At 46.4% G+C, this 24,074-nt stretch overlaps 1 protein-coding gene across 1 annotated transcript; it reads left to right on the forward strand.

Annotated features, from left to right (window-relative positions):
* Positions 1-10,080: 10,080 nt before the first annotated feature.
* On the forward strand, positions 10,081-23,026 carry CDK9 (cyclin dependent kinase 9). Its single transcript, XM_033137780.1, has 7 exons — positions 10,081-10,297; positions 14,000-14,081; positions 15,921-16,011; positions 19,169-19,335; positions 19,508-19,679; positions 20,699-20,847; positions 22,375-23,026. Exons 1-7 carry the CDS (start codon positions 10,107-10,109, stop codon positions 22,738-22,740), a joined length of 1,218 nt encoding a protein of 405 aa, XP_032993671.1. The 5' UTR covers positions 10,081-10,106; the 3' UTR covers positions 22,741-23,026.
* The last annotated feature ends 1,048 nt before the right edge of the window (positions 23,027-24,074 follow it).

Consider the following 24,074-nt stretch of genomic DNA (forward strand, 5'->3'; position numbering starts at 1 on the left):
TATTTAACCATTCCCCCTTTGTTGGAATGTAATTTCCTTTCCAATGACTTGCTGCTAATATTCTTGCTTCTGTTGTTGCGTACATGAAGACATTAATTTTGTCACTCTGTAATCTTCATGGCTGAGTGGGATCTGATGAACCTGGATCTCCCCTCTTCTACTCAAACGCTCTGATCACTACACCCCACTGCTGTTACAGATTGTAGTGTCCCCACCATGCCAACTCTCTGAATAAATACCCCTGGGACTAGAAACAAAAAGTTTCACTGTGGAACGCGCTGTCATCAGGATTCTGGCCTCGCATTCCACCTCCTGCCCACCTACTTCCTCTGGTCTCACTCCCCCACCCACCTTAGAATTTTCTTTTTCCTCCCTTAATGGTGTTATAGAAAGAGGGGGGGAGACCCCCCCAAACCATATAAATTAATGAATGGTAGAATTTTGATTACCGGTATTTGGGATGTGAAGGGAGTGATACAAACTGCAGGTGAATTCCTGGGCTAGCCTACGCCAGATGACCTGACCGAGCTAGGGCCATTGAGAAACAATAGAGCAGGGGTAGGCAACCTAAGGCCCATGGGCCAGATGCGGCCCAGTCGCCTTCTCAATCTGGCCCGGGGATGGTCTGGGAATCAGTGTGTTTTTACATGAGTAGAATGTGTGCTTTTATTTAAAATGCATCTCTGGGTTATTTGTGGGGCATGGGAATTTGTTCATCCCCCCCCCCAAAAAAAATACAGTCCAGCCCACAATATGGTCTGAGAGATGGTGGACCGGCCCATGGCTGGAAAAGGTTGCTGACCCCTGCAATAGAGAGTCATTGAGGGCTATTGGAAATGCAAGAGAACTGTGTCTCTCCCCCCCCTTGCCCTGAGGTGTGAACAGAGATGGGGGAATGGAAGGTTGGTAGGGTAAGTGGATCCGAGAGGACAGGAAAAGAGAGATTTGGGCAAGGGTTCTGGGAAGAAGAAGGGGGGGGAGAGAGACTGAGATCCATCTTTGGGCAGTCTGGCTGAAGGCTGGCTGCACAGTTGTGGGGAACAAGCCCCTTTTGAAATAACCATGCTGCAAGGTCTGGACTCCCTCCAGGTGTAAATAGGTGACTAAACCACAATTCTCAAATGTATGACGGTCCCTGTCATTTCTCAATCCTCCAAAGGAACACAGACCCTGCGTGAGTGCCTGGAGCAGCAGATTCAGCAGAGAAAGGGGGAGGCACCCAAATTTTGTAACGATATTTTTGGTACTTCTGCAAATCTTGGGATTTCCCCGAGTCTGGTGATGTCTCCCTCTTTTGTGCTGATGGTGCTGTTTCAACTGCAGAGCCATCATCACTCCACAGCCTGAACCTCAGAAATAGTGGGAATGACAGCCTAACTTCCTGACTGGCTTCCATCAAGAGCGCCTGCTGCGGCTGCCTCCTTTTATTTTATCAGACATAAAACAAAAACAAAACCCCAAGCTCTGTCCAAAAGCATTGCTAGGACATTAAAAGGGTTGAGGCATAATGCCATGACACAAATTTGCACAACAGGTGCCTGCGTAAATTCAGGAACCTTTTAGAAGGAAAGCCACACTGTGTCAGCAGCGTAATAATAATAATAATAATAATAATCCTAAGGAAAAGGGAGGTAGAGACAGGAGATCTAGGGCTTGGTGTAGAAGACCCTGGAGCTGAGATTCCCTGGGCCCATGCCCTCACATCACTTCTGAGGTTTCCACATAGGATGACACTCCCAGCTTCCATTCATATCCCCACTGCCTGCAGCCCTGAACAAAACCAGCCAAAACAAAATAGGAAATTCTTTCCAGTAGCACCTTAGAGACCAACTGAGTTTGTTCTTGGTATGAGCTTTCGTGTGCATGCACACTTCTTCAGACCAACACGGCTACCCACCTGTAACTAAAACCAGCCAGTCATTCCAGCCCATCTTGACAGTGTATCAGCAGCAAAGGGAGATAAAGGGAAGCCGGAGGAGAAGGGAGCTGGATGTAGTTGTTTGCAGGGTGGGGTGGAGCCACTGCATCAGCTCCTTATTAGGAGCAAGAATAATAGAACTGTAGAGTTGGAAGGGACTCAAAGGACCATATAGTCCAGTCCCTTATAATGCAGGAATAGGCAGCTGTTCCATATAGGGATTGGACCTGCAACCTTGGCATTATCAGCACCATGCTCTAACCAACAGAGAGAGAGTGAGGAGGTTGGTGCAGTGCAGGTGCACCAGCAGAACTGGCTCTGCTGGTGTGTTTGCATTGAGTCAACCTCCCTGCTGCCTCGTCCTCCCAGTATGCAACAGGAATCTACCCTCCCAGGAAGCTATGTCTCCAGTGGCTCCAACACTTCCTGCTGACCACTTCTAGAACTTCAATGTTGTTGGCAGAGTAGCTAAATTGCAGCTAGGAAGCCAAATCACATGCAATACTGACTCTTTTATTGAAATTAAAACAATGTCCAAACACTTATTAAAATATTCAAAACCCTATATACCGGTACTTGCAGAAAAGCCTAAACTTGCAGAGGGGGAGTGGGTGGCACTGTGGTCTAAACCACTGAGCCTCTTGGACTTGCGGATCAGAAGGTTGGCGGTTCGAATCCGAGCGACAGGGTGAGCTCCCATTGCTCTGTCCCAGCTGCTGCCAACCTAGCAGTTCGAAAGCATGCCAGTGCAAGTAGGTAAATAGGTACTGCTGTGATGGGAAAGTAAACAGCGTTTCTGTGCGGTCTGTCTTCTGTTACAGTGTTCCGTTGCGCCAGAAGCGGTTTAGTCATGCTGGCCACATGACGCCAGCTCCCATGGCCTGAAAGCAAGATGAGCGCCCCAACCCCATAGTCACCTTTGACTGGACTGAACCATCCAGGGGTTCTCTTACCTGCAGAACGTATAGCTGAAGAATAATATATGCAAAGTATGTACATTCACCTGCTTATCCAAGCATGGGCTTAGTTTTTCTTAGCTGAAGATTATAGCTTCTTCCTTAAACATTCAAACAGTGTCTTTCTCTCTTTCCAATACTTGCACTCAGCCTTCGGCATGTGACTGAGAGATTCCTACTTTCTCCTTCCAGCAGACTTCTTTTGGAGAACACCAACTTCTGTAGCTACTTATTTCTGTCACACACACTCACACAGAAACATCAGCACTCCTCTCCTTTATTGCGTTTATAGGTAAACACTGTCTAGGGGGAATTTTACTTGTAAAAATATGGCAACCCTAACATTGTCTCTTCTTCAGTCTTCAAGGAGATGCAGCCATTACAGTCAAGTCACTCCCATGTGATCAAAATTAAACAATCACACTAGTTACTGGGGGACAATCCAGAATTAAACACACAGTGATGCATTTAAGCATTCCCAATTTTAGTAAAGTAAATCGCTATACTTTACAAATGTGATACAGCTATTGTTACCCACCACCCCAACCTCTAAGTAGTGGGAGAAACCAGGTTCCAGGCTCTCACTCAAGGTTCAGCTTCCTTGGAGTTAAGGGTGGTGTATTGTGTGTTCAGGATAAGTGGCTTTATTTACACATATATGTACTCTGAGCATAGGATGGAGGGGCTCACTGCATGAACACCCCAACAGATATTGCTCCTTCATTCATCACAATTTTGGATCCAGGCCAGATCAAGCACATCTTTCTATCACCAGCTCCTTCTCTACCAGCCAAGTGTGGGAGAGAAGGCCCACGCATTTGTCCCATGGCACAGAGCAACTTATTTGGCCATGCTAATGGTGGCACTTGACTAGTCAGCCACAGTGAATGCCTAGAAGGGGCTGGTTTGGCAAGCTTCCTTAAACCTTCCTTCCTTCCTTCCTTCCTTCCTTCCTTCCTTCCTTCCTTCCTTCCTTCCTTCCTTCTGCCTTTTTCTGTGACAGGGACTGAAGATGGCTTACAGATAAATAAAAACAGCTTTAAAAAGTTAAACATTAATAGAATTAAAACAATATATATGAACTATTAAAACATGCAGATCAGTACAATAAAAGATAGCGCCAGTCCTTTTATTGAAAGCCATCAGTTCCCAAAACCCTGTTGGAACAAGAAGATCTTCACTTGCATGTGGAAGGATGGCAAGGAGGGAGCCAGTCTGGCTTCTCTAGGGAGGGAGTCCCGGAGTCTGGGAGCAGTCACCACTGAGAGGGTCCTCTCCCCCATCCCCACCAAGGGTGGCAAGACGGAGAGAAGGGCCTCGCCTAAAGATCTCAGAACCTGGGCAGGTTTGAATGATGGAATGTGGTCTTCCACTCCCACAGATCCAGGAAGTCAAGAACTGGAAAGGGCTCAGGGCATCATACAGACTGACACCCACCCACCCAAACTCACAACAGTATAATCTGCAGGGCAACTAAATATAAATCAAAGCAAAATAAAAAAATTTTAAAGAAGAGCCTGGCTGGCAGATTTAGCCAGCCTTACTGCAGCCAGAACACTATGCCAGAATGACTATGTCACGCTGTGAGAATGGTGTGAAACCCACGAGGCTGGCCACAAAACCACAGCAGAGAGTATGCTTGTGCTGAGTCCATCACCACTTGCTTCCTCTTCACTCTGTGTCAGCAAGGCATGCTTGGATGGTCATAGGGCATACAGCATGTGCCCAGGGCCATCTTTTAGTGGAGATCAGCATCTGAGGGTTGATATCTCTGTTTGATGCACATCTCAAGGAGAATGCAAAGCAGGGAGAAAGCATTTTCAGTAATGGTGCCCCCTTTTGCTGTTTGACAGTGGAATGGACCTCAGGAGGTTGTGGACTCTCCTTCCTTGGAATTTTTTAAGCAGAGGTTGGATGGCCACCTAGTTGAGATTCCTGAATTACAGGGGGTTGGACTAGGTGACCCTTGGGATCCCTTCCAGCTATAAGATTCTATGATGCAGCCTAGAATTTGAGGCTGTGCCTGTGAGAAGCCCACTTCTCATCTGCTCTCTTCATGCCTCTCCTGGTTCTGGGAGACCAGGGTGGAGGAGAGCTTGTCGCAACTGGAGGGGGAGACACTTGTGCCTCTTCACCGGCCACACTCATCCTTGCCTCTTGCCCTCTCTCCTCCCACCTTCAGCTTCTGCCTCTGATTCTGGACTGCTTTCTGTTACACACTCTCCTTTCTCACTAAACCCTGTTACCTCTTCTGCTTCTGACACCTCCTCCAGTCTTTCTCTGACCACTCATTGTCTTCCCACCACCAGTCCCATGGCTTTTCCCTGGGGGCTTCCGCAGCTGGTTCCTCCCACCATCCCTCTGTGTCCAATCAGTCCATGGCAATCACAGGATTGACTCATATTAAGCTTGTGTTCCACAAAGACCCCTAGATCCTTTTCACATGTCCTCCTAGCAAGCCGGGTGCCTCCCCCATCTTAGATTTGTGCTGCTGGTTCTTCCTGCAGAACCTGACATTTGTTTCTTTCGAAATTCATTTTGTTAGTTTTTTTTATAATTGTTATTAAAGATTTCTTAGTTTACAAAAGTAAGTGTACTGTCCCTTTTTTCAGGCTGTGTTTTCTATAAATCAGTTTCATTTGTTGTGAGACACAGAGCCGTCTTTCCCAAAGGCCTTAGTGGCTCGTTGCACCAGGGCGCTGGCCTCTCAGGGGCGCCCCAGCAAGTGGGGGAGCTGCGCGGCTTTGCCAGTGGCCTCCCCTTTCCCTGCATGCCACCAGCTGCGCCCCGCCAATCATCTTTCCTTCCTACCTCCTTGCCCCCCCCTCTGCAGGCAGGCGCATCGGCGCTGCTGCTTGTGCTGCTCCCACAAGCGCTCTGCGGTGGTGGCGCGGGCTGCGGTGGACGAGGAGCCGCTCCTCGACTGTGAGGCAGCAGTCGAGGACGAGCCTCCACTGCCTCTTCCTCTGCCACTGCCTCCTCCTCTCCCTTGGCTGCTGGAATCCCCTCAACCTCTGCCCGTGGCGGGAGTGGCTGCTGAGGTGCCTCCTCCGCGTCACCGGTGCCCACTGCACCACCACCACCACTCTCCATGGCACAGGTGGCGGCGTGGCAACCACCTCCTGCTCCTCGGGCCGCTGGGCAGCAGTGAGAGGGCCGGCAGTATCGTCAGGCAGCGGAGGAGGAGGAGGAGGCGCCCCGGAGCCTCGCAAGTGAGCGCGGGGTTCCGGTGGTTTGGCCAGCCGCGCCGCGTCCACCACATCGGCGGCGTCTTCTGTGGGCAGCAGCTCCCGGGGCTATGAGGTGGTTTGTGAGTTGGGCCCCGAGTTCTAAATTCTGGGAAAGGGAGGGGGGCGCCGGAGGGATCTTTGCACCATGGCACCGGTTATGCTTAAGATGGCCCTGGTGAGACATTGATGTTGCATGCAGTATTAGGTTGAGAAGAAAAGAGGGGGGAAGAGGGGGAGGGGTCAGGTGGTTATGCTTCTGTTCTTCTACTGAGTGTATGTGTGGGGTTTTGTGTCAGTGTCACTTGTGTGGGTTATTCATTTTGTTAGTTTCACCCAGGAAGGCTCACCTGGCACACACACCCCTTTTACGTGGAAAACAGGAAGCTGCTTTCTACAGAATCAGAGCAGCCGTGAGAAGAGAAGGGATTGCAGTAGCAGAGCCCAAAGAGGCACAAGCTTTTGAGCTACATCTCAGAGCATGGAACAGTGCTGATGAAGGCCATGGCCTTCGAAAGCATCTTGCTGGGCAGATAAAGAGGTTTGAAGTGGTACTTTCTATCCCTGTTGTAAGAACCACAGTGATAGGGCTTAGAATGCTTTGACGTGCTGCACAAAGGATCGGAATGAATAGTTTGTCTATCCAGTGCTCTAACACCAGACAGGCCCACCGGACTGAGATATATGGGTACATCTGCAACCCTCTAGTCTTTTCTGGGTGTGTGGAGGTTCGTGATGGCACAGTGCCACAGAGATGTTGGATAGCTGCTGGGGCATGACAGGAATTCCAGACTTCCTTTGGTCCAGGGCGCAAACTGATCCATTGTTTTCGCATCAGAGCTGAAAGATCTGATGGAGTGGGGAGGAAATGTGAGCAGATTGGGCCCAGCCTGAAAGGAAGCCAGTTGGTTAGGCAACCAGCAGAGCAGAGCACCGGTCTGTCCAAGGGTCAAGAAGTCGGCAAGCAGCCTGAACCACCCCAGGGAAGGGCCAGCGATTCCAGGATTGGCCTTATGTGTTGCTCTAAATGGAAATTCCCTCTTGCTCTGCAAGGGGATATGTTTGTTCAGGGGCACGGTGCCTTTCGCCATTTACCCTTCTGCCCCAACTCCACAAAATTAATTGATGGATGATTAAGAGCTCGACAACAGCAAATCTTCACAAACTACCTGTTTTGACCAACTCCCCTCAACCCAGTTCAAGCCTCCTTTGGCTTGATTTCAGCTTACGCTGCATTTGTCTTGCAGTGGTTGTTCATAACAACACTGCATAGTTTTATCCCCCCCCCCCGGTTCTTTTAATATATTGCACTGATAATCTATGCAGCAGGCCCCAGAGTCAGAAATCCTTGCTGATCTACTGTGAGTCTCCCAGTGGTCAACCAGTAGATCCCGATTTACTTCCTGCCCATTCCTGCTTTCTTTTCTTTTCTTTTTTCTTTTTAAATGTCTGCATGGTCTTTCTGAAGTATGATTAAAACAATGAAGCACAGCAGATAATAAAACAATGTCAAGGTATGAAAAATACTGAAGTGTTAGCATGCACATGCAGCTTTAGAAGACAGTTTACCAGATTATTAAGTAGTGGGTGGACATAGCAGACGACACAGTGATTCTCCAAGCAGCTCTCTTTATTCTCAGGCTGGAACAGAACTGAACTGAAGGGCTGAGCCAGCCTGCTTTATATAGTACTCAGTAACATGCAACAGTAGCAGCTCTCTCTCTAGCTACCCAATCCGCGAACGGCACTCTCAATCCTTCATTTACATGTTGTGGACCTGAGTGAGAACTGCAGTCACGGTGGGCAGAGTGGAACTATATACACAACACCCCTAGTGGCCTAGGGTGAGAACTTCAATACATAACACAGATGGAGAGGAGCTTCTGACTTTCCTTATTGAAGACAGGCGGGGTCTTCCTGCTGCAAGGGATGGTTGAGTCTTTGTGTTTCTCTCTCTGTGTGTGGAGAGAGACACTTGTTTGAGTGCTTACTATATGTGGATTTCCCCTTTGCCTAGTCCTCTCCTTCATCCTGTTTGCTAGATCATCTTTCTGAGTATCTTCACAGGGTTTCTTGTTGACTTCCCACCCTCAATGGCCCATCTAGTCCAGCATTCTGGTGGCCAACCAGATACCTGTGGGAAAGCTGAGTGCTAGGGCATTCTCCCCACATGTTATTCCCAGCAACTGGCGTTCAGAGGCATGTTGTCTCCAATAGTGGAGGTATAGCCAAAAGTTAGTTTTACTCTCCATGAATGTCTGTAATATTATTTTAAAGCCATTCACAGTGGCAGTCATTGCCTCCTATGGGAGCGAGTGCCAAAGCTTCAACTATGTGTTGCAGGAGGAACAAAAGTCTGTCCTGTCCTGAACCTTCCAACGTTCAGCTGCATTGGATGTCCATGGAGGTCTGGTGTTATGAGGGAGAAAAACATTTATCTACCCACTTTGCCCACACTATACACACCTGCATACACCTCTGTCGCACCTCGCTCTTACTCGCCATTTCTCTAAACCAAAAAGCCCCAAGTTCTTGGTGATATCTTAGACTCCGTCATTAGGTGCCATTGGCATGTACAATAATTTACAGCAAAGAGGAATAAAAAAATAGCTGCTTCTTGAATATCAGGGTTGGTTCCCCCCCCCCCCCCGGATAGGGTGCTGGGACAGTAAGCAAGGCACTCTGAGTTCAGCTAATGGGAATCATTTGCCCCATACACTCATTCACTGTTGCAGCAGTCACATTTTAATTGTACAAATGAGTAGCAGGGAACACGATACTATTGCATTAGAAAGCCTGGTTACCCTTTTCTTTTTAAAATTTACATATTTTAATTTATGAATGCAGTGGTTAATGGGGTATATCTGCATCTTTTTCAGTTATTACTGTATCACTGCCCAGTGTAACTGCTGCCTTCTGAGGCCATGGCTCAGGGCTCTGGCTTTTGTGTGGCCAGCAGGGACAGCTAACATGTTGCCCTCCAGGTGTGATTGAACTCCAGTTCCCAACCATGGTTGGCTACAGTAGAGGGATTACTCACACCCATTGCTCCACCCACATCTGCTTCTGGCCACACCCACTTTTGCCTCTGGCCCTGCTTACAATGGATGACAGTTGCCCACAGAGAAATGCAGCCCTCAGGCTAAACAAATAACAAAAAACACAACTCATTTGATTTGGCCCATCAAAATGTCACAAATAGCTTTTGGCATTCTCAGAAACTCTGAATCAAGGCTGGATGGTAAACAGAGCAAAGGTTTGTTGTTTAGTCGTTTAGTTGTGTCCGACTCTTCGTGACCCCATGGACCAGAGCACGCCAGGCACTCCTGTCTTCCACTGCCTCCCTCATATTGATAGCTTCGAGAACACTGTCCAACCATCTCGTCCTCTTTCGTCCCCTTCTCCTTGTGCCCTCCATCTTTCCCAACATCAGGGTCTTTACCAGGGAGTCTTCTCTTCTCAGGAGGTGGCCAAAGTCTTGGAGTCTCAGCTTCAGGATCTGTCTTTCCAGTGAGCACTCAGGGCTGATTTCCTTCAGAATGGAGAGGTCTGATCTTCTTGCAGTCCATTGGGACTCTCAAGAGTCTCCTCCAGCACCAGAATTCAAAAGCATCAAGAGCAAAGGTTGGGAGACAGAAATAAGAGTTGTCTGATGGATGGATGAACCTGCCTTTAGAGGGTACAGCACCTACAAATTATGAAAAAGCGGGGGGGGGTACCGAGTTAAAATAATTGAGGCAGAAATTCACCAGGTTCGCCTATTCCGCCCCATCTCATCTTTACCTGTTGAACCCCACCTTTCCTGATAATAGTCGGCGGTTTGGCTCCCTCTTGAGGCCTGCGCGCTGCCCTGCAAGTTCCCCGGCGGGGCGGGGCTGGGCGGGCCACTCCCTGGGACTTGCCCCGCCCCCGCCTGCCTACAAAGCCCGGCATGCCTCACGGCAGCGAGTCCCCGCGTCCCGGAAGTGGCGTTGGTGGCGGCGGGACGAGGGGACCCGCAAAGAAATGGAGCGGCCGGGCGGAAGCGCTCCCGGAAACGTGCCGCTGCGCCCCTCGGACGGAGGCCGGCGGCAGCCAGAAGAGATCAGGGGCGCCGGCTCCGCCATGGCCAAGCAGTACGACGCGGTGGAGTGTCCCTACTGCGACGAGGTCTCCAAGTACGAGAAGCTGGCCAAGATTGGGCAAGGCACCTTCGGGTGAGGCTCTGCCGGGGCGCCCTTCGTCCGTCCCCCCCGCGGGGAGCCCCCCACCCCACCCCACCCACCTCCCTATAGACTCCCCCACACCCCCCAACAGGTTCCCCCACCCCCGAAAAAGCTCCCCAGGTCCCTGCTCCGGGGCCCCCACCTCCCCACAGGCTCCCCCACTTCCCGCCCCATCAGGCTGCTCCAGCCCCACCGCCTCTCTTATGGGCTCTTAGCACACGGGTCCCAACAGGCGTCCTTCATGCAAACTTCCCTGGGGGGCTGGCTGCCCCCTTTCCTCTCCCCTCTGCTCTCCCATTGCCTAGCGCTCATTCTGGCCTCCAGTATGGTTGGCTTCCTCTGTTCTTCCTGATCTAGGCCTCACCCCTCCTGATTAGTTGCCTCCCCAAGTTGCGGCTTGAGGTGCCCCTTCCCCACGCAGACACGGGCCACGTTTCCCCCTTGCTGCCCTCCTCAGAAAGTATTGTTCTTCGCTCGTGTCTCTTAAATAACTCCCCTGCTTCACACACTGAATTGCTTCCACCGCACCAGCTCCCTTCACTGATTGCGGACAGCCTTTATTAATTACTGTACAGATATTATATTTTTCCCTTGGAGAAGACCAAGGCAGCATAGGTGGTTCAGACCCACCCCGCATTTTATCACCTTAGTAACCCCAGGAAGTAGATTAGCTGGAGAGAAAGTCTTGCTTCTGGAAGCATTTTGCTATGCCTCCACTCCAAGTAAGGAATAAACACACGAGATGTAGCCGGCAGTGAAGTATACTGTATCATATTATAGATTTCAACAGAAATAACTCACAAAGTTCAATGGAAAAAGCAAATTTTGTATCTGTGGATTGCTATTACCTTAGATCTGGAAATTGATGATGGTTGTGTATGAGTTTGTGTTTACTTGTATAACACCTGAGCACGGATTAAGTTTGTCACATTGTACTGTTGTAAGAATTTTAAGGTACTTTATTTATATATAATTTTTATTATTAATGTGCCAAAACAAATAAGGCCACATGTCTGAAAAACAGCGCAGGAAGACAGGCCTCACTCCATTTTGACTCCCAACTGACCAAGTATTTTTTTGTCTCAGGAACAAAGGGGGGGGGGTTGCCCCTCCAGCTACTCAGCAGCCCTCTGCCTGAGTGATAATCTCTGGCATCCTGATACCTGAGTGCCAGACAAAAGGGTGTGATTAACTTGGCTGGGAAATAGGGAAATGTAAATATCTTTTGCTTCAATTGATGAGTTTTTGGTGGAGGGCAAGAGGAGGCAGGGGGCAGGATCCAGGATGCTCAGATCACTGCTAACAGACCCTCCCAATTTGTGATGTATGGAGGGGGGCAATTTCAAAAGTCTATATAGGAGCTTGTGCGCCATTGTTGGGGGTCTTTTTGCTTGCAAAACACCCTGCTGCAGCAGTTTTCTAATAAAGGGCTATCGCCTTGCTTTGGGAGATTCTGTATCGTCTCTATTTGTTCTTTGCTCTTGACAGAAGGGGAGCCCTGCTGAGGCTCTCCCTCGGGTTCGTGGACTCCCTTCTGGGGCCGAACCTAATTTTGATTACAGTACTTTGTAACCGTTGCTGTTTCCATTGTAACAGTTGCTTTTTCCATTGAACTTTATGAGTTATTTCCGTTGAAATCTATAATATGATACAGTGAATAGTGTACTTCATTTATGCAATAGTACTGCCGGTTTCATCTTGTGTGTTTATTATGTTTTACATAACCATAGGTTTGATGTTTTCCACTCCCAAGTACATAGAAAGAGGCAGAATGTGGCCTTAGGGGACCCAGGTTCAAATTGCATGAGAGCCACCTTACCGGGGGGGGGGGGCACACAACAACCATCTAATCCAGAGGTTTTCAACCTTTTTGAGTCCACAGCTTCCCTGACCAACTGCATTCTTTCTGCGGCACCACTGTGGGGCCTAGGAGCCCAGTTATGTTATCCCTTGCCAGAAGAGCTGGCAGCCTCTCACACATTCTCGAACACCCTCCCTTGTGCAGTGTTCCCTCAGCCGCCTCCTTCTCTCTCCTCTCCTTGGGAGTCCTCTGAGCAGCTGCTGCTGCCACCCCTTATCTCCTAGCTGCTCACAGGGGCCTGGGAAGAAGATGCCCCCAGCTTTAGTGGCCCAATGGACACTGGCCAAAGGTGAATGTGAGGCCAGCACCTTACCTTGGGAGGCAGCACCAGGCACTCAGCAAGCACAAGAAAGGTGCCATGGTACACTGGTTGAAAACCCCTGATCTGATCCATCTTTGGATCCATCTAAATAACTTGCCACAGCATTTTCCTTGTGACAAGGAGTTCCAAAGCTGAGCTTTCCTCAGGCCAAATACAGACATTTGTTCTGGGAGTGTTGCAGCTCGTTCTTCCCCATTTTAGGCAGAATTTGCCAAGCTTTTAAGTGCCAAAGACCTTTTCTTTCATTTTTCTCTCTTCTCAGTTACCTATCTCTTATAATTTTGTCTGCCAGACTCCTTTCACACTCTGCTTGCACCTTATTCCCACCCATACTCAGACTGCCAGTTTTTAAAATCTCATTTCTCTTATACAGTACTTTTCCATTTCAATGGCTCCTAAAGCAGCTTGCCTCTGATATCCCCTTCCTTTCTGTTCCCAGTTTGTTTGTTTATTAAGTTAGATAGTATTATTATTATTATTATTATTATTATTAACCTTTCATCTTGCTTTCTAAATTCTCTCAACACTACTGAACTTGCCCTTTCCCCTCAGAGGAGAGAGACCCCTCTCCCATATTTATTTGTCTCCAGTCACCTTTACTTAGCATGCAAGAAGTTGCTGGTTTCCAAACCAAAAACCTTCACCACAGGTGGGACTGGTAAGTGAGGAGGTAGGGGGCTGGCTGTACCACTGAGCCAACCCCCCCCCCCCCGAAAGTTCAGCTGTGGGTTCTGGCCTACTGTCTGAGAAACCCTGTGGAAAACTAGTTAAATTTTAGACTAGAAGTGCCAATCGAGGCAGTGTTGGGACGGTACCTTCTTGATGGTGGTCTCCTGTTCTTTCATCCAGTTGCTCTCAAATAACATGTGCCAGCTTGCTTGGATTCTTCATGTTGTTTTGTGTCCTTCTGCAAAGCCTTCCATGTGCCTGACATAGGATACCATCTTAACACATCTGCCAGTGTTTCAAGCCTTTTTTCCCTTTTCTTATCAGCAGGATACTATAGGATTCAACTTCTCTCCCACATGCACTTTCTTACATCGGGCGCACATACTTTACAAAAAAAACCAAAACAAAACTCAAGCACTTTTTGAACAGTGCCTGTTTGTTCCAAAGGTACCTCATCAAGTGGCAGCTTCACTCCATGTACATGTGCTGAAAAAAGCCATTCGTCGTGTGTATACCTTGGGTGAAGAAGACCCAAGACTCTGCCACTTGTGTGGGCTTTATTATTTTTAGGAGGGTAGCTGCACTTTCCCTGTTGGATTACATGAGGACTGCACAGGAAGATAAGGAAGGTCCTGCTGGATTAGGCCTGAAGCTGAGCACGTGAAGATAGCACTGTTGTTCGTCTCCCAGCAACTGGTGTTCTGAGAGATGTTGCTCTGGAACCCAGGAGTTCTAGTCAGCATTTATCCAGCAAGAGTTAGCCAGACGTCTCTGGGAAGTTTGCAGATGGAAATACCTCCAGGTCCTTGGTGAATCTTAACACTTCCCCTTTTCTCTACAGGGAGGTGTTCAAAGCAAAACATCGTCAAACAGGCAAAAAAGTTGCATTGAAGAAGGTGTTGATGGAGAATGAAAAAGAGGGGGTAAGTTTGTGCTGTGTTGGGGGATAAGGGTGGGTGTGGGTGATTATGAGCATGGGAGGTAAAGTAGCTTTGAGGTGCATTTTTGGAACAGGATTTGGGTGCAAAATTGGGTGCAGAAACCTGGATCGGGGTGTGTGTTTGTGTGTGCATCTGTTGTAGTGTTGTGTTTCAAAGAGTGGTCAGGCAGATGCTTCCAGGAAGCCCTAATGCAGAACATTATCCTTGTGTTTACCATTCAGCAGTATGTTGCCTCTATAAAGACCTTTGGCTATGTACAATAAAGGTGACTGCCTGCCTGGCCTCTGAAAGGGAAAGTTTTATTGTGGCTCTTAGGACTGATCCCACTTGAGAAACGCACTCTGACCAGAATTCTAGTGAAAATCAAGGCAGCTAGTTAAGCCTGATCTTTATTAAAAGCTGTTGCAACAGGGTGCTCCCCACCCCCCACAGGAGTTTGGTGGAGAACCCAGAGCCATGTGTGCAAGCCCTTATATAGACATTTTAAATTCCCCGCCCTGGAGTCCAAGACCACCCCCCAAATACATCATACCTACATCACAGAAAAGGCGGTCTCCAACAGAAATCTGAGTGCGTTGTTTATCTCCTGTCTGGCAAGTTACCTGTTTGCATTATCTGGGTTTTGGCCACTCTTTTGTTATTATAACTACTTAATTCCTGACTCTAGGTCACAGGTCACAGGCTCATACCCTGTTCATATCTTGAATGTGCCCTTAAGACAGGATTTGTGAGGAAATGGACCATGAGAAGATTTCCCACCTTGACCTTTCAGAGAAATATTGAGGTCAATTCATTCAGGACCTAATCTGGGGTTTCAGACACGTGGTTTATATATACAGTTATGAACATTTAATTTATATATATGTGTGTGTGACCTTAAAATTCTTATAACACTCACCATCTTGCAGCAGTGGATTTATTCTGCTGTATCATAATTCCTTCTGTTTCTGGTGTTCATGCTGAGAGGGGTTGATGCTTGTGTTGTCCAAATGGCATGTGGGAGAGAGGGGTGAGTCTTGGCAGGAACCCTAAGGCTTGCAGAAGTAGGAACAAATCTTTTGGCCAAAACCCCATAGAGGAGGCCCCTCAACAGTTGCCAATTAATTACTGGATAAAGTTCAGAGTACTGGCATTGGGGTACAAAGTCCTATACAGCTTTGGACCAGGGTACCTAGAGGATCGCCTTCTTCCTTGCATACTCAACTTAACATTGAAGATGCCATTCTGTAAGGAGGTCCATTCCAAACAGTGTCAGAATGGAGTCTTTAGGTTGGTGGCACGTTGAGACTCCCTCTTGTTTCATATCAGACAGGAACCTCCTCTGTAATCTTTTTGGAGCCTGCTAAAGACATTCATCTTTCAACAAGCCTTTTAAAATCTTTGTCCCAGTTGGCATCTGTCTTGAATATGAATTGTTTTTATTTACATGGTGTTTTTTAAACTGTTTTTAATATTAATCATTGTTTTAATATATTGTTGTTTTTCCTATGTATGTGATTGTTTCATGTACATTGTTGTACTATAAACTCATTTGGAAGTCCTCAAGGGAAGAGATTCATAGATAAAATAAATAAAACGAGAATAAACTTTGTTAACCACTGGATGTTTCTTTTTCCTGAAAACAAACAAGCCAGGTTTTCTAGTTTGCATATCATGGTAAGTCAAAGCTTGTGGTTCGTTGCTCCTGTAAGGGCAGAGCAACATGTTACAAAGTATAGGAATGTGAACCAGTGCACTGCTGGTTTATAATAGGCTATGGTTTAGCATAGATCTCTAGCATTTGTTAAAGTTTTCTAACTGACTGTCTGGGTTATTTTTTAGTTCCCCATCACAGCCCTACGGGAGATCAAAATCCTCCAACTACTCAAGCATGAAAACGTCGTGAATCTCATTGAGATCTGCAGGACCAAAGGTAAGAATTGTGGCTGCAAAAAAAGCAGTTTTTATGATTGGCAGGTTCTTACGAAAGCTGGAGATAATAATCACAATCCAAGGCATTGAGAAATCACTATCCCACAACTCTTTTGATACGATTGATTGGTTAGATTTAGGCATATGCCATCCTTCCACACTAAAAAAAGAAAAGTGTTCCAAGACTGCTTATAATATATGAATCTAAAAACAGCAGCACTAGAAAGATATGTATCAGGAGTGGGTCCTGGTGGTTTCTGCATGTGCTGTAGAGGGAAGTGAGGAGCACATGGGGCTCATCAACCTGGCAAGGTAGCCCATCCAGGAGAAGGAAAACTCTGATCTTAAACCTGCACTGCCTTGCAGGATATCTTCAGGAGAAGAAAAGGCTCAGGGGGAAACCCTACACAAATTCAGAGTGGAGTCCCTAAGGCGGTTGGATGGGGCCTGTACGCCTCCTTCCGGCAGCTCCTGCAGCCAAGCTGGTGCCAAACGCATTGCTCTGCTTTCCTTTGGATCACATCAGCAGGGGGTGGTGGTGGTGGGGTGGTGGTGATGTCTTGTCATCTGGGCAGCAAAACTAAAATTAAAAGCATTTGCGGATTACTTAGTATTAACTTTAGAACAACTGAGCAAGAGCATACCAGATGTGATAGAAGAGATAGACAGATTTGGAAAACTAGCTGTTTTCAAATTAAATAAAGGAAAAACCAAGATGATGGTTAAAAATATGGACAACCAAGCAAAAATGATATAAAACAGGCATAGGCAAATTTGGCCCTCCAGATGTTTTGGGACTACAACTCCCATTATCCCTAGCTAACAGGACCAGTGGTCAGGGATGATGGGAGTTGCAATCCCAAAACATCTGAGGGCCAAGTTTGCCTATGCCTGATCTAGAAATCATGTCTGGGTGGAAAGCAGAGGGGGGGGGAAATATCTGGGGAATCTGGTTAACAACAAATAACTATAATATTTACCAAGATAACTACGTAAAGGTTTGGAAAGAAATAAAGAGAAATATTGAAATATGGAAAAAATGAAACTATTGTTATTGGGCAAGATTTCGGCTATTAAAATGAATGTCCTTCCAAAAAATGATATTCTTATTTAAAAATATCCCATTCATTGACAACACTCTTTGCTTCAAAGAATGGCAGAAAAATATTTCAAGGTTTATCTGGCAGGGAAGGAAGCCCAGAATAAAACATAAAGTCATGATTGATATAAAAGAAAGAGGAGGCTTTGCCCTACCAAATTTCCAAATCTACTTTGAGGCATCATGTTTATGGTGGATAAAAAGATTGGATATTGTTGGAAAATATCAGAGGTTGAAATCTGGAATGACATGATATACAGTTTGGGTAGCATGCCTGCCTATGGTATGGAAAGGCAAAAATTTATAAAACTTTTACAAATCATGTGATCAGAAAAAAAAATTATACAGAGTATGGGAAAAGTATAAAAATCTATTAGAAGAAAACACCGATTGAAGCCACTTCAAGGAAAAGGACAAATATGGACAAACAATGGTTGACATAAAAAGAAATCCTAGATTTTACAGAACAGGAACCAAGGTTGAAAGATCCTAAAAAACTAAAAAAAATTAACAGATACTCCAGATTAACCAACTGTTTAAAATGGATTTAAAAAATGGATTTGCAGAACAAAAATCCCAATTCACAAGGGATTTAAGTAGAAGTATTGTCAAAAATACACAAATTGTGCTAGAGTGGTATACAAAAGAGGAATTTGTGAAATCAAGTATGATTAAGTGGGCACAAATGTGGGTCATAACTTTGGTAATGAGCTGTGGGAGAATTTATGGACAGTAAATAGGAAGTTCACAGCATGTTACGCATTACAGGTTGACCCACAGATGGTATTTAACACCTGCCAAACTAGCGAAAATTTTTTTAAAAAGAAAAAGGTAAATGTTGAAAAAGCAATGAAGTAGAGGGATCCTTTTTCCACATGTGGTGGTCCTGTAAAGTAATCAGGGAATTCTGGGAAGTAATTTGCAATGAATTAAAAAAGATATTCAAAATAACCTTCCCCAAAAAACCCCGAGGCAATCTTTTTGGGAATGGTAATAGAAGTCCCTAAAAAACAAAAAACAAAAATATTATAAGCCACCACTGCAGCTGGAATCTAATTGACACAAAGGTGGACAACGAGTACGGTACCAAGCAAGGAAGAGTGGAAGTTTAAAATGCTTGAATATGCTGAATTGGCAGGCATAACGAACAGGGTAAGAGAAAAAGACAATAAAGAATGTAAGGAGGACTGGAAAATGTTTATTGCATATTTTAAGAGCCAGTATAAACAAGTAAATAACCTAGCAGGTCTTGAGTAAATCCAGTAGAATAGAATCTAATAGAATTTAACAGAAGAAGAAATTCGAAGATTAAAAATTTGGAATACGCGATTTAATAGAAAAATAAAGAAACCAGGAAAAGGGTGGAAGGGAAGCCACCAGGTATTTAGTTGTATGTCGAGATTGATATAAAAGTTGCACAACTAGGGGGTGGAGGGTAGGGGGTGTGTTTCTTCCCCCCACAAATAAATAACAACAACAACCAACCAAACAAACAAAGTGCCCAGGCTTGCACCCTGGGGAGGTCACTTTGGTGTTGCTAATGCAGCGGTTTGGCTTCACCCCTGGAGGCACACTCCATTGTCTCTCAAGATGGATGCCAACACAAACAAGTCAATATGGTGCCCTCCAGAGGTTGCCGTGCTCAGTGTCCGAGGTAGCTTTGTGTGTAAATAAATCTGTATATATTGCATGTGTTTTGGTCTTGAGTACTGGCATGCCCATCCCTCCCGATTGTTGGTGAGACTGGCTGGAGCAGGTTTGCGTTGCATTCCCAACAGCTTCTGGGGGACACCACGTTAGCTACACCTGCCTCCTGTGGGAGGTGGTTCTGTGAGAGAGGGCTGTGCAGAGTGGCAGCATGTGAGGGACAGAATCTGTTCTCATTTGGGGAAGTGGGGAGGATAGACACTTTGCTTTGCATTTTTGGGTTGATCCGTCAGTACTAAATCTTTTCCTTCTATGTCGGATGGTTTTTGATGCTGTAACCTTGTGCCTTAACCTGCCTTGAGCCTTTGAAGGCAAGACTGTGATTGCAGCTGCTTCCTTTAAATTCCTACAGCCTCTCCGTACAACCGCTGCAAGGGCAGCATCTACCTGGTATTTGACTTCTGCGAGCATGACCTGGCCGGACTCCTCAGCAATGCCCACGTCAAGTTTACACTTTCGGAGATCAAGAAAGTCATGCAGATGCTCTTGAACGGCCTGTACTACATCCACCGTAATAAGGTGAGGGGGTCTTCTCTGCTTGAGGTTTTCCCCTACTCCCAGGCTTCTTGACCTGAAGGAAGTTGGGAACTGTAGCTTTGGAATTTTCTGCCTGCTGGCCCTGTGACTTCTCAGAATGCACCTTTTTATAAATCTTTTTTCTACACCTACCCCAATTGTCTTCCTTCTCCAGATCTTGCATCGGGACATGAAAGCGGCCAACGTGCTTATCACCCGCGATGGTGTTCTGAAGTTGGCCGACTTTGGCCTGGCTCGGGCCTTCAGCCTGGCAAAGAACAGTCAGCCCAATCGCTACACTAACAGGGTGGTGACTTTGTGGTATCGTCCTCCGGAGCTGCTTCTGGGTAGGCAATAATATTTTTTTTGGGGGGGGGAGAATTGCCTGTTTCTGCTTTCCCCCTCAACCTCTTAAAGGAGCTTTTTTTTGTCCAAAAACCGCATTCCCATGTGGGCTGCATTCCAGTGATGGGCAGGGAAGAGGTGAGTGCAGGTAGATTAACAGAAATGATTTTCAGTAGGCTATATTCCAGTCACACAGCCACTGGAGACCTTTATATATATGTATGCACTCCCCATACATGGGACGTGGTTGGCGCTGTGTGTTAAACCACAGAGCCTAGGGCTTGTCAATCAGAAGGTCGGCGGTTCGAATCCCCGCGACGGGGTGAGCTCCTGTTGCTCGGTCCCTGCTCCTGCCAACCTAGCAGTTCAAAAGCACGTCAAAGTGCAAGTAGATAAATAGGTACCAGCGGGAAGGTAAACGGCGTTTCCATGCGCAGCTCTGGTTCGACAGACAAACTGTTAAAAGAGAAGACTGTTTTGAATTGCTCACTTACCTTGTTTGTTTTTTTTAAATTTGCATTGTTAATTGCTGATATATTGTAATGAAATAGCCTACTTGTGCTTTTTGTTTACCTGAGGAATCTATGCCCCGCCTACTAGCCAAAGTTCTTGGCACAGTTTAACAACCGTATTTAAAATGCAATACAACAGAAAGTTTTCTAGGGCTTTAAAGATCCACACAATGGGTTGTTAATCCTACTCACTGGATGCAACTACAGTGGTGCCCCGCTAGACGAAAATAATTCGTTCTATGAGTGTCTTTGAAGAGCGAATTTTTCGTCTAGCGAAGTGGCAATGAAGCGCGGAGGTTTTCGCGCAAAAAAAAAAAAAAACGTCTTGCAAGGCAGCCCCATAGACTTTTTCGTCTTGCAAGGCAGCCTTCCGCTAGCAAATGCCTTTCGTCTAGCGAGTTTTTCGTCTAGCGAGGCATTCGTCTAGCGAGGCACCACTGTAATGTTTTTTTGAAGCAGTGTTGTCCAGCCCTAGTTTCTTTGAGATTAATGAGTTTCCTTCTGTTTAGGGGAACGGGATTATGGACCACCCATTGATCTCTGGGGCGCAGGATGCATAATGGCAGAGATGTGGACCCGAAGCCCCATCATGCAGGGAAACACAGAACAGCACCAGCTCACTCTCATCAGCCAGCTTTGTGGATGCATCACCCCGGAGGTAGGTTTCTCTAATCTTTCAGGTTAGAAAATGAGGCCCTCCCAACCTGTGATGAAATCCTGCCCATCCATGGTGGGATATTGATTTCCACATGCTTGACCAAGAGCTGAATTTAGTAGGTATGGCATTTTAATCTCTGGATCATATTTAAACTGCTGGCATAATCTTTGCTGTTTTTAGAAACACAGGAAGCGGCCTTATATAGGGTCAGAGAATTGGTTCATCTTCTTCACTGCACTGAGGCTGTCCAGCTGGTTATGCCTCTATTGGGAGATGCTTACGGGGGGAGGGGGGGAGGAGTGAGCATGGTGCCTTTTCTATGCAAAGCACAGCAGACGCCCTCACATACTTCCCACTCTTTGATTATTTTAATTCTGAGATGTATACACTCTTTCTGGGTTTTTTTCTTTTTTAAAAAGATTTTTCCTAACCTAGGATAATTTATAGCATTTAAGGTTGCCTTCCTGTTCTTGCTTTCCTGGAAGAACCTTTACCAAGGAAAGTGGGACTTACCTCTGAGAAAACCAGATTCTGTTGTGGGATAAAACACTTTGCTGTACAGTACCGCAACATTCAAGCTAATTATGCTTTGTGTACTGTTTTTAAAATTAAATCCGAAGGAGGGTAAAATATAGAGGTTCGGAGACGTTATGCAACATATGTGAACTTCTCTGGAGTGCCAGTTATAGGTAGGCAGCCACGTTGGTCTGCTGTAGTCAAAACAAAACAAAAAACAAAAAAATACCTTCCAGTAGCACCTTAGAGACCAACTAAGTTTGTTCTTGGTATGAGCTTTCGTGTGCATGCACACTTTTTCAGATACACTGGAACCGAAGTCACCAGACCCTTATATATAGTGAGAGAGTGGGGAGGGGTATTACTCAGAAGGGTGGTTAACAGTCGTTAACAGTAGTCAACAGGTTTACCTCACCTATCAGCCAACCACCCATTCCTACCACCCTTCTCATACCAAGAACAAACTTAGTTGGTCTCTAAGGTGCTAAGGATTTTTTAAAAAATGTTATTCTCTGGAGTGATCATGGTTAAGGTTTCATGACTGAGGGCCTCTTCTTGTGCTTTGCAATCTGCCTCACCTTTGCTGGTGGGGCATTTGGAAGAGGATGCAAAGAAGGTTTTAACTTCACAGGCAAGCTGATAATGGAGACAGATCATCCTTGGGGACCAGGTATGTGACGTAGGCATCACCACCTTGAATTGTGCTCAGAAGCTTGCAACCATCCCTACCTTTTTGAAGGCGGTGCACTGAGCGGGCCTTGTCCCCCATGCAAGGTGGAGAGCTTAGTGGCTGTTTCTGCATCAGAAAAACCTGGCGCAGAGAAAGAAAGCTCTCTGCCTTGCATCCAATTTGGTGGCTGTTGCTACATCATGTGGGAATAAACTATAGTTTGGTTGTTCGAAGGAGTGCTTCCTTTTGCCTGCCCCGATGGGGCTTTTTGACACTTGGAAACTGAAATGGGTTATCAGTCTCCTTCCTCTTGATTTAATCCTTGTCCGGTAACTCCTTAGGTGTGGCCAAACATGGATAAGTACGAACTGTATGAGAAGCTGGACCTGCCGAAAGGGCAGAAGCGCAAGGTGAAGGAGCGGCTAAAGGCGTACGTCAAAGACCCATATGCTCTGGATCTGATAGACAAGCTGCTGGTCCTGGATCCTGCCCAAAGGATAGATAGTGATGACGCCCTGAATCACGACTTCTTCTGGTCCGACCCTATGCCCTCTGATCTCAAAAACATGCTCTCCACCCATAACCAATCCATGTTCGAGTACCTGGCTCCTCCCAGGAGGAGGGGTGGACATATGCCACAGCAGCCCGCCAATCAGGGCAGGAATCCAGTGGCGACCAATCAGACAGAGTTTGACAGAGTGTTCTGATGGCTGTGGACCAAGAACAAGAATGGAGTACTGGTTTCCATTGGAATAACGAAAATGATTTGTTTCAGCTGTTGTTGTTTTTTACTGTTGCAAAGCAAAACAAAACAAAATGAACAAAACAAAAACTGGTAGGAAGAGAACAAGACAGCTGCTGGCCAGTGTTTTATGAGCTGCAGGGCTAGATTTAACACTGGAAAGGTGTGTGGAGTTCTGCCTAGCTGGGCTATCACAGACTGAATTGCAGCTTTTCTGTGCTTGTTGATTTCTAAAGTACTGAAACAATCTCGATGACTTTTTTTAATTCATTGGTTCTGTGAAATTGCACTGCTAGGAAAGTGTGTATCTGGTGTGCAGGAGCATGGAGCAGACTGGGTAGGGTCTTGTGTCCAATAATGGCTGCTGACTTTGAATCATACCGTGGGGCCTGTCCACTTCTGCCAGCAAGCTCCACACATGCGTTGTGGCGGCGGGTTAGTTAGGGTGGCCAGGAAGCAAGCTGCAGATCTCCCAGGCTTTGGTAACAGAGGTAGCCTTCCCATGGTGGCAGAGAAGAATGTGGACCCATCCTTGAGCCACTGTAGGATGGCCATCTAACCAGTGTTTCTTATATAGGGGCCCCCAGCTGTTGGACTGCAAGTCCCATCATGCTGGCTATAGATGATGGGAGTTGTGGTCTAGCAGGTGGTGACCCAGTTTTGAGAAACACTGAATTCTGATCTTTTTGCTGCACCACTACGTAGCTGTGCCAGGGATTTTGTAGTCTTCAAGCTTTTTTAATTATTTTAAAATCCGAACAGCAGACATTAAATGCTCACTTACATGGACCTAACAAGGCAAGAAGTCTGATGACTTTCCACCCTGGGTATGGGTGGGATACTTACCTGTATTATACTTTTATCATGTTCTGGTCTTTTTCTAAATAGCTCAACTGTAATAAAAGGTATTTGCATATATATCTGGTACTGTGCAAGAGCTTCTTTAATTTTTAGATTGCCAGTGGTGTGGTAGTTAAAGGTCTCAGATTAGTGTGGAGAGAATGGAGTACAAATTCTCCCTTTTGGAGTTGAATAACTGTGTGTGTGTGTGTGTGTGTGTGTTCGCACGCGCGTCTCATGCCTGCACACACACAATCTCTTGGCTTACCTCACTTGCAGGGTGGATGTGAAGATAAAATGGAACAACTATGTATGTCATCTTGAACTCCTCTGAGGAAATGTGGGATAAAAGAAATCAATAATAAATACCATTCTGATCAGGTGGTTTGGAACGAAGAGGGCTGATTGTCTGCTCTTCTCTTGGAAGTTACAACTGCAATCGTTCTGCCCAGTGGAACA

This window comes from Lacerta agilis, chromosome Z, assembly GCF_009819535.1.
Source record: "Lacerta agilis isolate rLacAgi1 chromosome Z, rLacAgi1.pri, whole genome shotgun sequence".
Taxonomy (NCBI): Eukaryota; Metazoa; Chordata; class Lepidosauria; order Squamata; family Lacertidae; genus Lacerta; species Lacerta agilis.